Source organism: Takifugu flavidus, chromosome 13, assembly GCF_003711565.1.
Source record: "Takifugu flavidus isolate HTHZ2018 chromosome 13, ASM371156v2, whole genome shotgun sequence".
In the NCBI taxonomy this organism is placed as follows: domain Eukaryota; kingdom Metazoa; phylum Chordata; class Actinopteri; order Tetraodontiformes; family Tetraodontidae; genus Takifugu; species Takifugu flavidus.
The window spans coordinates 15,231,596-15,244,780 of record NC_079532.1 but is presented as its reverse complement, the minus strand read 5'-3'; the positions used below and the strand labels follow the sequence as shown (position 1 = coordinate 15,244,780).

The 13,185-nt window shown below is 44.2% G+C and overlaps 1 protein-coding gene and 1 long non-coding RNA gene across 11 annotated transcripts in view; one reads left to right on the top strand and one right to left on the bottom strand.

The window, feature by feature from the left end:
• The window catches only part of LOC130536635 (spondin-1-like), a 104,318-nt gene extending 93,819 nt beyond the window's left edge, over nt 1–10,499 (bottom strand). For 5 of the 10 annotated variants that reach the window (XM_057052712.1, XM_057052715.1, XM_057052713.1 and 2 more), the window contains exon 1: nt 9,980–10,498. In XM_057052712.1, the coding sequence (XP_056908692.1) occupies nt 9,980–10,196 (217 nt within the window). In that variant the 5' untranslated portion in view covers nt 10,197–10,498. Of the gene's footprint in view, nt 1–9,979 lie in introns of all 10 variants that reach the window. The other 5 variants (XM_057052716.1, XM_057052720.1, XM_057052717.1 and 2 more) reach the window with 2 other exon arrangements.
• LOC130536654 (uncharacterized) lies at nt 6,098–6,408 on the top strand. Its single transcript, XR_008953424.1, has 2 exons — nt 6,098–6,190; nt 6,253–6,408. It is a non-coding gene; the product is annotated as an uncharacterized LOC130536654 (long non-coding RNA).
• Nucleotides 10,500–13,185: the final 2,686 nt, after the last annotated feature.

Genomic DNA, 13,185 nt, shown 5'->3' with positions numbered 1-13,185 from the left:
ATTCAATATCCAGCTTAGTCTTGTCTAGAGGTAATTGATCAATCAGAAATTAACTGGAAAGAACAAGTAAAAAGGTGCTTCATGAGTCCCAGGTAACTGAGGAGAATTTCTACTGGATTGCTAAATAAGCTTCAGTAAAATTTCACAACAGAGACTAACACAACACACCTTGTCACAACTGTAAATATATTTATTGGCAGGTAAATTAGTTTGTTTCACTGAACTTGCCATACATGTCACTTGAATATCGGCATGCCTCAATATCATATAGACCAGGGGTTGGCAACCCGCGGCTCTTGAGCCGCATGCAGCTCTTAAGCGCCGTCCTAGTGGCTCCCTGGAGCTTATTCAGAAATGGAAATGGAAAAACATGGTGTGAATATATTTTTTGTTATATATTTTTTGTTTTAATATAATTTCTGTAGGAGGAAAAACATGACAAACATTCTTAAAGATTTCCAATGCTGTAAAAATGTGTATAATAAATATTTAATTTCAACATCTCTGTCACACCTGTGGGTTAAATCTTTTTTGTCCCGTCTCCATGTTGGTTTTGTGACTTCCTGTTTTATTTTGAAACTAACTCTCCTCTCGTTTCAGGCCACTTGCCTTTCCTTATGTGTCACCTGTCCAATTGTCTTCCCTGATTCCTGATTGTTTCCAGCTGTTCCCCATTACCCCCATGTGCTTATAGTCTGTGTCTCCCTTGGTCCAGTGTATCACGTCCCTTGTCATAATCACCAGCTTGTCCTTCATTGCCATGAGAATCTTCAAGACCATCACAACCTTTGTTTGTCTGATCCTCGTAAGAGAGTGTATTTTGTTTGGCTTTGCCCCTTTTCTCGATTTCTTTAGTTTAGTTGTTTGTTTTTTTTTGTTTCATCCCTCCTTGGAGGCGTTTTGAGTTTGAATAAAGACTGTTAGTTCCTGAAAGCTCTGAGCTCGAGTCCTCAGAGTGAGTATTGTCAATCTCATTATAATGGAAGTTAAACTTAAAGCACCATCGTACAGCAGAGTGGTCACGTGGTGCGTCATTCTCTCCAGGATGCTGCAGGGAACAAAAACATTTCATCATGGATGCTCTTTATCCATTTGTAGCCTACTTATCATTTTGAAAGTAGGCTCATATAGCTAATATAGACAGTTACAGCATGTGTTGCCATCGTTATAAGGCTTACATAAGGCCAATAATTTTTACAGCTCTGGACAGATTTGTTTTTGTTTTTTTGGTCCAATATGGCTCTTCCAACATTTTGGGTTGCCGACCTCTGATACAGACTGATGAACAAAGGAACTAACTATCATTAGCTAGAGAACATACATGGAGAAAATTGGAGAAGCAAGCTATGCATTTGACAAGTCATTCAAATGACATACTCCTGTGTTTGTTAGTATCGCCTTGTCTCGTTTTCTCCTGCTTATACGGATCTGGGTTGCAGGGGCAGCAGCTTCAGGAGGGATGCCCAGACAGCCCTCTCCCCAGCCACTTCCATCAGCTCCTCCGGGGGGGACCCCCAGCTGCTCCCAAGACAGGCGACAGATGTAATCCCTCCACCTACTCCTGGGCCGGCCACGAGGCCTCCTCTTGGTGGGACATGTCCGGAACACCTCTAAAGGGAGGTGTCCAGAAGGCATCCTGTCCAGATGCCCGAGCCACCCCAACTGACTCCTCTCGATGTGGAGGAGCAGCGGTTCTACTCCGAGCCCCTCTCGGATGTCCAAGCTTCTCAGCCTATCTCTAAGGCTGAGCCCGGCCACCCTGCGGAGGAAACTCATTTCAGCCGCTTGTATCCGTGATCTCGTTCTTTCAGTCATCACCCAACGTTGATGGCCATAGGTGAGGAATGAGACATAGATCGACAGGTAAATCGTCACCATGACAGATCGGTTAAGCGCCTGCATCACTACTGACGCCGCTCCGATCCGCTTGTCGATCTCCCTTTCCATCCTACCCTCACTCGCGAACAAGATCCTGAGATATTTGAACTCCTCCAACTGAGGCAGGACCTCCTCCCCGACCCGGAAAGGTCACTCTACCTTTTTCCGAGTGAGGACCATTGCCTCTGACTTGGACGTGCTGATCCGCATCACAGTCGTTTCACACTCAGTCGTGAACCATCCCAGAAGAACTACATCATCCGCAAAAAGCAGCAACGAGATATTCCACCCACTGAACTCGACACCCTCCACTCCCCGGCTGTGCCTAGAAATTCTGTCCATAAAAGCTATGAACAGAACTAGTGACAAGGGGCAGCCCTGGCGGAGTCCAACCCTCACTGTGAACAAGTCTGACTTACAACCGGCTATCCGGACCAAGCTCCTGCTCCTTCGGTACAGGGACTGGACGGCCCTTATCAAGGGACCATCCACCCCATACTCTCGGAGCACCCCCCACAGGATGCTCCTTGGGACCCGGTCATAGGCCTTTTCCAAGTCCAGAAAGCACATGTGGACTGGTTGGGCAAACTCCCAACTCCCCTCAAGCACCCCAGCAACGGCAAAGAGCTGATCCTGGTTCCACGACCGGGGCGAAACCCGCATTGTCCCTCCTCAAACAGAGGTTCGAATATCAATCTAATCCTCTTTTCCAGCACCCTGGCATAGACTTTCCCAGGGAGGCTGAGGAGTGTGATCCCTCTACAGTTGGAACACACCCTCTGGTCCCCACTCTTAAAAATAGGGACCACCACCCGGTCTGCCAATCCAGGGGCACTTCCCCCAATGCCCACGCAATGTTGCAGAGGCGTGTCAAGAAGGACAAGTTGTCATCTGCCACCCCTAAGGCGCCGGACAGTTTGCCAGAATCTTCTCCGTGCCAACCAAAAGTCTTCCTCCATAGCCTCACGGAACTCCTCCCACGAGTTTTTGCCTCCGCGACCGCCTCAGCCGTAGCTCGCTTAGCCAACCTGTACCGGTCAGCTGCTTTCGGAGATCCACAGACCAGCCATGACCTGTAGGCCTCTTTCTTCAGCCTGACGGCTCCCCTCACCTCTGGTGTCCACCATTGGGTACGGGGACCAGCGGCCTTGCAGCCGCAACTCGTGACAGCCACTTCGACAATGGTGGAGCGGAACATGGCCCACTCAGACTCAATGTCCCCTACCGCGCCGGAACACGATCAAAGCTCTGTCAGAGGTGGGAGTTGAAGACCAGCCTGACAGGCTCCTCCACCAAGCGTTCCCAACAGACCCTCACTAAGCGTTTGGGCCTGCCAGGTCCATGCGGTTGCTTCCCCCCACCCCCACCTCACCACCAGGTAGTGATTAGATGACAGCTCTGCTCCTCTCTTTACCCGAGTGTCCAAAACCGCAGATCAGCTGACACGACTAGGAAGTAAATCAATGACCTACGGCCCAGGCCGAACATGGTGTTAGTTATGGCCAAACTGCGACTAGCACAGAAGTCTAATAACTGCACACCACTCTGGTTCTGATCGGGCAGACCGTTCCTCCCAATCACGCCTTTCCAGGTCATGCTGTTGTTACCCACGAGTCTCCCAACAAGTCTCCCAGCAGAATGATGGAGTCCCCAGTCGGGACACTATCCAGCGTCTGTCCTAGGTCCTCCAAAAAGGGCGGGTACTCTGAACTATTGTTCGTTGCATAAGCACAAACAACAGACGGAAACCGTTCCTCGACCGCGAGAACCCCAACATCAAACTAAAGAGTCTAGGGGCAAGCAAAAAGCCCACCCCAGCTCTCCGCCTCTCACCCTGAGCAACTCCAGTGAAGAAGAGTGTCCAAACCCCCTTCAAGGACTTGGGTTCCCGAGCCAACGCTATGTGTGGAGGTGAGGCCGACTATACAGTATCTAGTCGGTAGCGCTCAACCTCCCCTACAAGCTCCAGCTCTTTCCCGGCCAGAGAAGTGACGTTCCATGTTCCTAAAGCCAATTTCCATAACCGAGGATCAGACCGCCAAGGCCCCCGCCTTAGTCCGCCGCCCAAACCACACTGTATCGGACCCTTCATGCTCCTCCTGCGGGTGGTGGGTCCACTGGGGACGGGAGTGTCCACATAGCTGTAGGTCCGGCCGCCAGGCACTCACAATCGAGCCCCAGCCCCAGGCCTGGCTCCAGGGTGGGGCCCCGGTAACCCTCCAGGCCAGGTACGCGGTTTCTCTCTTCACTGTTCCATGAACTATTCTTTGTCTGACCCTTCAACTAGGACCAATCTGCCTTGGGAGACCCTACCAAGGGCAAACTGCCCCGGACAGCATAGCTCCCAGGCTCATTAGGGTACGCAAACTCCTCCACCACGATAAGGTGCTGGTTCACGGAGGAGTGTTTGTTAGTATCTTCAAGGTAAATTACGTCTAGTGTACCTAATTCTGTACCCTGCACAACACTCTGAAACCTTTTCTATCTCTGCTGCTTCTATGTGTGTTGACAGGATTTTTCCAGGCTCCTCTTCGGAGCCTTGATGTCGGGGAGGAGGAGAAGGCGAAAAAACCTTTCCATACAGAAGGCACCTGTCTGCGTGTTTGTGTCCAAAAAATGCAATGCACCATACCAGAACATTGGGCCAGATTCACGAAACGTTCTTACGCACAAATTTGTTCTTAAGTCCCACTTATGAACATTTTACGAAGATTGTGGCATTCACCAATTTCTTCTTATCCTGGATTTATGCGTAGGTAAGAAAAAATCCTACGAACACTCAGGAGTACTCTTACGCACATTTCAGTGCCGACATGTTGGCATGGTTGTGTTTTCTTCTCTTGTGGAGTTCAATAAAATTCAATATTACAATGATAATTATGTCATATTTATTTATTTCCTATTTTTGGTGATTCACGGAGAATTTTAAAATTACGTAAATGTGCCAATGACTTTTGCCAATGAATTTTATTCAATCAGATGCATGCGCGCAGTCGCTCCACCATTGAACGCACCATCGGCATTTTAAAGGGGCGCTGGATGTGTTTGGACACAGAGCCACAACCCCTTGAGGATGTGCGTCCTGACGCAATGATGGGGCCAGACTGCAGGCACGCTGTTCACGTTCGAGCGCGATTAATTGCCCGTTTGTGAATAAAATGCATTATTGTCACAATCCGAGCACAGCTTTTACACGTTTATTTTTTTTTACATTCTTCTTTTTTTTACATTCTTGTTGATTTCTTTAAGCGTGTTGGCTATAGTCATCAGGGTTGAGGCAATTTTATCAAGCGTGTTAGCCATCCTTTCTTGATTGTTCAACATGGCGTCAGAAATCAGGCGTGGAGAGGCAAGCTTTGGGCATTTCTGGGCATTAGTGGGCGGTGACTTATGCTAATCGTATGTTACTTAGACTCACCTGGCACGCGCTTTCAACTTACGAACAGATGGCATTCATCAACCTAAGAACACAGCTGCGAACAATTCTGGGGCTTACGAACGCGTTGATGAATCCGACGTGGGGTTTTCTTAAAAAACTTCTTAATAACAACTTAAGAAAGAATCTAAGAAGATTCTTAAGAACATATTGGTGAATCTGGCCCACAGCTGCGAACAATTCTGGGGTTTACGAACGCGTTGGTGAATCCGACGTAGGGTTTTCTTAAGAACAATTTAAGAAAGAGTCTAAGAAGATTCTTAAGAACATATTGGTGAATCTGGCCCATTGTTCTTTCCAAAAGGTTGCTCAGCATTTTATTGAAGATCAAAAAGATGTCAGGATTACAGCAGCCAATGAGTCAAAAAAATAAAACAACAATCTCACAAAGCAGAAACCTAGTGGTGAATCAAAACCCAAGAAGTCATTCGACTGTAAGATAAGTTGGCATTGAATCGCCTCCGAGGTACCTGAATGCTCACCAGCCAATGTACCTTTCCGGACTTGGGATGACGCCTTATGCTCTCTGCCAAATGCTAACATCCAGTTTTTATATTCACTAAGGAATGCACTGAAAGACTATTTTACGACCAGGTCCATATCTTGTGTTTGTGAAACAATCTCTGCCTGTTCTATCATCTTCCAACAATATGAGACCTAGCAGACAATGGGCCAGATTCACCAATATGTTCTTACGAATCTTCTTAGATTCTTTCTTAAGTTGTTCTTAAGAAGTTTCTTAAGAAAACCCTACGTCGGATTCACCAACGCGTTCGTAAACCCCAGAATTGTTCGCAGCTGTGTTCTTAGATTGATGAATGCCATCTGTTCGTAAGTTGAAACCAGGTGAGTCTAATTAACATATGATTAGCATAAGTCACCGCCCACCAATGCCCATAAAAGGAACTGCAGCAGGACCCTGTAGACGGAGCAAAAAGCAGCAAAATGCACAAAGCGAAATGCCCAAAGCTTGCCTCTCCACGCCTGATTTCTGACGCCGTGTTGAACAATCAAGAAAGGATGGCTAACATGCTTGATAAAATTGCCTCAACCCTGATGACTATAGCCAACACGCTTAAAGAAATCAACGAGAATGTAAAAAAAATAAGAATGTAAAAAAAAAAAAAACCTGTAAAAGCTGTGCTCTGAAACCGGTCTCTCTTTTTTTTTCTTTTTATAGTGAATCAAGACTTAGACTGAAATTGTGACAATAATGCATTTTATTCACAAACGGGCAATTAATCGCGCTCAAACGTGAACCGCGTGCCTGCAGTCTGGCCCCATCATTGCGTCAGGATGCACATCCTCAAGGGGTTGTGGCTCTGTGTCCAAACACATCCAGCGCCCCTTTAAAATGCCGATGGTGCGTTCAATGGTGGAGCGACTGCGCGCATGCATCTGATTGAATAAAATTTCCTGTGGAGTCTGAGGGTTGGTCAGTGGTGTCAACAACCAGGGCATATCCTCGATCCCCTAATAAAATAAATCAAGATAAAATCAAATAAAAAGACAGTTTTGGCATGGTTTCCAATTTGGTTGATTAAAGTTAAGTCATTGGCACATTTACGTAATTTTAAAATTCTCCGTGAATCACCAAAAATAGGAAATAAATAAATATGACATAATTATCATTGTAATATTGAATTTTATTGAACTCCACAAGAGAAGAAAACACAACCATGCCAACATGTCGGCACTGAAATGTGCGTAAGAGTACTCCTGAGTGTTCGTAGGATTTGTTCTTACCTACGCATAAATCCAGGATAAGAAGAAATTGGTGAATGCCACAATCTTCGTAAAATGTTCGTAAGTGGGACTTAAGAACAAATTTGTGCGTAAGAACGTTTCATGAATCTGGCCCAATTAGCTTTGCAAAATGGACATTAGTTGTTCAAAACTCAGCATGAGTTGTCACATGATGACTGAATAAGCAGAACATTCAGTGCCTAAACTCAGCAAAAACACACCAGTACATGCTTACATGGATCATAGCTGTGATGATTAAAGTTGATTATTTTGGATGAATATATGCAGTTTTAACATTTGCTTTGATTTTTTTTAACCCTTCGTGTGTGACTTAAAATCTCTGTGTTCTTTTATATTTTTGTGCAAAGTCAGAAGTTGTTTTGACTACTCAATTGACAACCTTAGTCCCTGATGTGTTTGGACAGCAAAGAAGTTAACTTTGCCACAAACCTCACACACGAGCCTTTTGACCTAGCATACGAGCCACTTATTCTGTGATGAAAAATACCTGATTTGGTCCTTTGACCAGCAGTCTGGCTATTCTAGTCCCATGGGGTTATTGTTGACATCACTGGCAACAGGTGAATCAGAAAACTCCTCTGTGTTAGCAGAAGTGCTGGCTAAGCTGGCTCCTCTTCACTTGTAAAGCGTTAAGATCTGGCTGTCCTCCTGGGTTCTCTTTTGGGCCCTTTGGAGCCACGCCATTTGGATCTAGATTCACTGATCATCTCAATCATATCAAGTAGTAAATCAACTTGGTGTCAACTCGCGTAGATGTTCACATTCAACATCCGCTACTTCTCTTTTGCTGGCACACTCAAGTTGTGAGACCTCCTTACGGGTGAATGCCTTGTGAGCGACAGATGTGCAGCATGTACTAGTGCACGATGGTTAATCTAGAGTTCATGAGAAGTCCTGCTACACTGTAAAAAGTCCAGGTGCACCAGGGAATAAAATTGAGAAACGCCAGTGCTACGTACCCATCACTAGCGGCCCACTTAAGACAATGATCATCACGGTCACTTGAAACTACTTTTTTAGTTCTGAACCTACTGATGTTATATGACAGGATGAGTCAAACGCCAGATTTTAATATATTTTCTAGGAGCATGACTCTATTCATATTTGCATGTTAAAGCTCCCAGAAACAACAAAGGAAGTGAATGTAGGTCAGATGTAGGTCAGACTCTAAATAGTCCTATCAAACAACAATTACTGCAGGCCCCAGGGAGCTCTGCTACAGTAACTAATTTTAAAATCATAAATGACCATTATAATGGTAATATGACATTTTCACTTTTGCTAGAACATATTTTAACCTTTATATGCTGGCTAAAGCAGTTTAGCTCTATATAAAGGATCAGCACCAAATGAAAGTAGTCACTCATTCTCTGTTGATCTGGTTGACATTTTATTCATATTTGAAACAAATTAAAACAAGTCTATATTAGCCATGAATAAAGAGTGTAAGCATCTGGTATCACTAGTTTAGCCCAAAAGCTCAATAAAATAAATAACTCCAGTGGCAAATCTAAGTAAAATGTTAAATGAAATGTTAAAAGTTGCAATAGATAAAAGTTTATCGTTGTACATTTGCTTTTTAATCTTATTGATTTCATGGTTATATTCATTTCTGTTTTTGCTTAAATTTAACAATTCCAAATCATATATTTTTTATAAGCACAGTAGGTGATAAACAATGATTTAATTTTCATTTGCAAGTTTTGAGGAAATGCATCACTCCAAGGGTTAATGCTAGTCTCATTTTTTAATCTTCTTAACCACTTTATCCCTTTTGGGGTCATGGGGAAGGTACACAATGGGAGAAGGCAGGCTATATCCCTGGATGAGTCAGCAGTTAATCACAGAGCACTATATCAGCATTTCTGGGTTTGGTACCTTGCTCAAGGGAGTGCTCGGCAGTGCTCTGAAGGTGTTCTTGGCACCTTCCATGTTTTCTCTACACTGAGGCTTGTACAGAGAACCCTCCACTTCTCAGCCAAGTTCCCAACAGACTGAGCTACCAGCATTAAAGCTAGTCAATAATTACAATTACATTACATTGATTACTTGTACTTCAAAAGAGAGCAATATATATATGTGTGTGTGTGTGTCTACTGCTTCTGTTGAACAGACATTCTCAGCCCTAAAGCGAATTAAAATGTATGCCAGAAATACAACAGGGCAGGCTCGACTTTCAGCATTAGCTTCGATGGCGATAGAAAAGGACTTCTTGATGGAGCTGAAACGCACGGATAATCTGCACAACAGAGTAATTGAAATCTTCTTGAGGAAAGAAAGGAGGATGGATTTTGTGTACAAATAATCAGGATTTTTGGTGAGTAAAATCACCAAATCATCATTTTACTCACCAAAAATCCTGATTATTATACTAAAATGTTGCTGTATTCCTAAATAATGTAGCATGTTGGGGAGGGTCAGTGTGGAAATTTCCCAGCATGCTTTGTGGCAGTGTGCCTGTGGGTTCAGGTTGGTGTTAACCCTGTTTTTGTTCGTTGTAAATGTTATCTTTTGCAACTTTCAATGTTAGTGTTCTATTTATTGAGTTCTGGTTGTTGATGTATTTAATTACTGTTTTAATTACTGTTTGCACTTGCACACCATAAGCCAGGTTATGTGTCTGATTGAAGACCTCCCTTCCTTCATGTGTCTTCAGTTCAGTGTTAAATGTTGTGACTCTTTAATGCAATCGATCTGTGTAATAAGCTGGCAGAAGTCTGTATATGAGTTCTTCCGCTGCAGTGGCAGTTTTATAGCCATAAAATAAATATTGGGGGTTGGATTGATTCAGATGGAGCACTTCTGAAGGCCTCAGTGTGAAATGAACAGCCAGCCATATGTGTGTATATTTATTTATTTTTTTTTAAAAGCTTGAGCTAGAACGTTCTTGATGGTTACCTCTGTAAGTGCTGCCAGGCTCGTAGGTTTCCGGGTCTCCTTCCATTCTGAGTCGGAACTCATGGTGGCCATCTCTCCGGGTCCCTTGTGTCTGAGCTCTAAGTATTCGCTCGCAGTACACGTCCGATATGCCCTCAGAGGCCTCTGCGAAGGCGTCGCACACAAGACTTGATATCAAATAGTACAGCAGGAGCAGCGAATACATTTGCAGTCCCATGTTTAACCCCGAAGATAAACTCGCAGTTTTAAGTGTAACATAAAAATCCTTTAAGAGAAAAAAAAGTGAATCCGATAGGCAGGAGCGCAGTTTCCGTGTCCTCCTGAGCAAAACTATTTGTCCGTCATTCAGTTCGAGTATCAAATAGAGGGAGACGAGTTTATACTCAAGTGGAGACAGCGCTTCGGACGCAACACGTCGAAGAACAGATAGACAGCAGTGATTAGCTGCTCCTGCTGCTGTTGTTGCCAACGCCACCCGTGCTGTTCCCGGATCAGTGCTCACTGTGGTGAGGAGGGCGGGAGAACACCAGATAACAGAGGGCGGGTGCACGAAGATGTCTCCTTGGCTTCAGGCGAAGGAAGTTCCAAATTTGAGCGTTTTTTTTTTTTCCCAGTCTGCCCTCGACACGCACATACTAGCGCATAGCGCTTGCAGGCATTTCACCTTCTCTGTAAATCGGGATAAACTCAGTTTTGCGGAATCCAGCTAGTTGTCCAAATTGTTAAAATATCTTACCACTTGTGGACTCCACGAAACTGAATGCATTTATATTTTACATGGCACTCGTGCAGTCTACATACCAATAATAACATAGCAGCAACAAAGAAGGTTGTTGTCAGTAGATGTCTGTAAGGTATCTGAAAACCCAGCTTCAGCCGTTTATTTCACTAATAAGTCTGCTTTGATCTATGCTACACAATAACTTTATAATCTCAAATGTTTATTGCAAAAGAATGTCTAGCAGAGTTTAGTAAAATATGGTTCTTATTTAGTTCTTGAGGTGTTGAATTTTACAAAAGTTTTTTTTAACCCCAATATTCCCTTCATAAACATGAAGGGAAAACATCTGTTTTCTGCATTCTTGTTAAGACAACAAGGAAAAGATTTTGTTCGAATGCAAAATAAGTTACCACTTGATGTCCGAATAAATAAAAGAAAATTCCTAAAATACCTTTGAAAAGCTAAACTGATATTGTCATGTCACAAGAGATTGTCACAACATTGGCTCAGAGGGAGGCAACATAAATGACCCAAAACCAAACACGTAGAAGACACACCAAAAATGTATTCATGTATGAAACCAAAATCATTCATCCATCCTCTACCGCTTATCCGGGGTCGGGTCGCAGGGTCAGCAGCCTAAGCAGAGAGGCCCAGACTTCCCTCTCCCCAGCTACTTCTTCCAGCTCGTCCGGGGGGATCCCCAGGCGTTCCCAGACCAGTCGAGAGACATAGTGTCTCCAACGTATCCTGGGTCTTTCCGGGGGTCTCCTACCGGAGGGACATGCCCTGAACACCTCACCAGGGAGGCGTCCAGGGGGCATCCTAACTAGATGCCAAGCCACCTCATCTGGCTCCTCTCAACGCGGAGAAGCCGCGGCTCTACTCCGAGCTCCTCCCAGATGGCAAAGATTCTCACACTATCTCTAAGGGAGAGCCCAGCCACTCTACAGAGGAAGTTCATTTCAGCCGCTTGTACCCGTGATCTTGTTCTTTCGGTCATTACCCAAAGCTCATGACCATAGATGAGGGTAGGAAGATCGACCACTCCATTCTTCCCTCACTCGTGAACAAGACCCCGAAGTACTTGAACTTTTCCACTTGGGGAAGGATCTCCTTGACCCGGAGAAGGCACCCCACCTTTTTCCAGTTGAGAACCATGGCCTCGGATTTGGAGGTGCTGATTCTCATCCCAGCTGCTTCACACGTGGCGGCGAACCGATCCTGTGATCGTTGGAGGTCACGGGCCGATGACGCCAACAGGATCACATCATCTGCAAAGAGCAGAGACCCAATCCTGAGGTCGCCAAACCGGACCCCCTCCACACCATGACTGCACCTAGAAATTCTGTCTATAAAAGTTATGAACAGAGTGGGTAACAAAGGGCAGCCCTGGCAGAGACCAGCCCTCACTGGAAACGAGTTCAACTTACTGCCGGTAATGCGGACCAAAACTCATGGTGTTCCCTCCTCATACATTCGGGTTAGCCATGGAGTTCCTCAAGGTTCTGTACTTGGACCAATCCTCTTCAGATTGTACATGCTTCCCTTAGGGAACATTATTCGGCAGCATGGGATAAATTTTCATTGTTATGCTGATGACACTCAGCTTTATTTATCCATGAAACCAGAGGAGACAGAGAAGTTAGTGAAGCTTATTGTTGTTCGGACTTTTGAGTCTTGGCCCTCCGAAAAGGCCCACAGGAAGCACACGGAAGTAATAACTTGTGGTTATTTATGATGTTCTTTTTTTATTTTAATCACAGGTCATAAACCTGAAATTAATCCAAAATGAAAAGTTATATAAAATTGTCACTAGACAGTAATCATTTAGCTGCACATATAGTCTAAATTAATTACACTGGATCAAAATCACTAAATTATACAGCACAAGACAGTATTTACCAGTAAAAAGTTAACATTTTACATGCAGAAGAAAGCTGGCTAAAGGTAGCCTGAGATGCTAACTAAGTTAGCTTATCGCGCTAGCGCGAATTAGCGAAAACGCTAATTAGCGATCAGCTTCTAGCAGAACAAACTTACTAAACTTACTAGCTTACTAGAACAAACATTCTGTAAATATCACAGCAAACAGTTATCATCTTTTACATGTACAAATTATACTATTATACTATTAACTAACTTAACATTAGCTTACCAATGGGCAGTGTGCTCCTGTATAGCTCCAAAAGCAAATTTAACGGCTTGAGAGTAACCGTAAACCCGGAAGTCACCACGCCCCTTTCACACTAAAATGCTCAACTTCAAAACAAATGAAAGATGACTAAATCTTTAAATAGCCTGTTTAAACCTTTATAATAATGATAAATAACACAAAAATGTAAAGGACTTAACAATTGTTACTAATTCTGTAGTTCCAGTTACTATCATTGATAGACAAATTATCATACTTAGGGGGTCCTCTAATTGTTAAGTCACATCTTAGCTATGCTGTTATAGGCCAAGGCTGCTGGGGTCCGGAAAC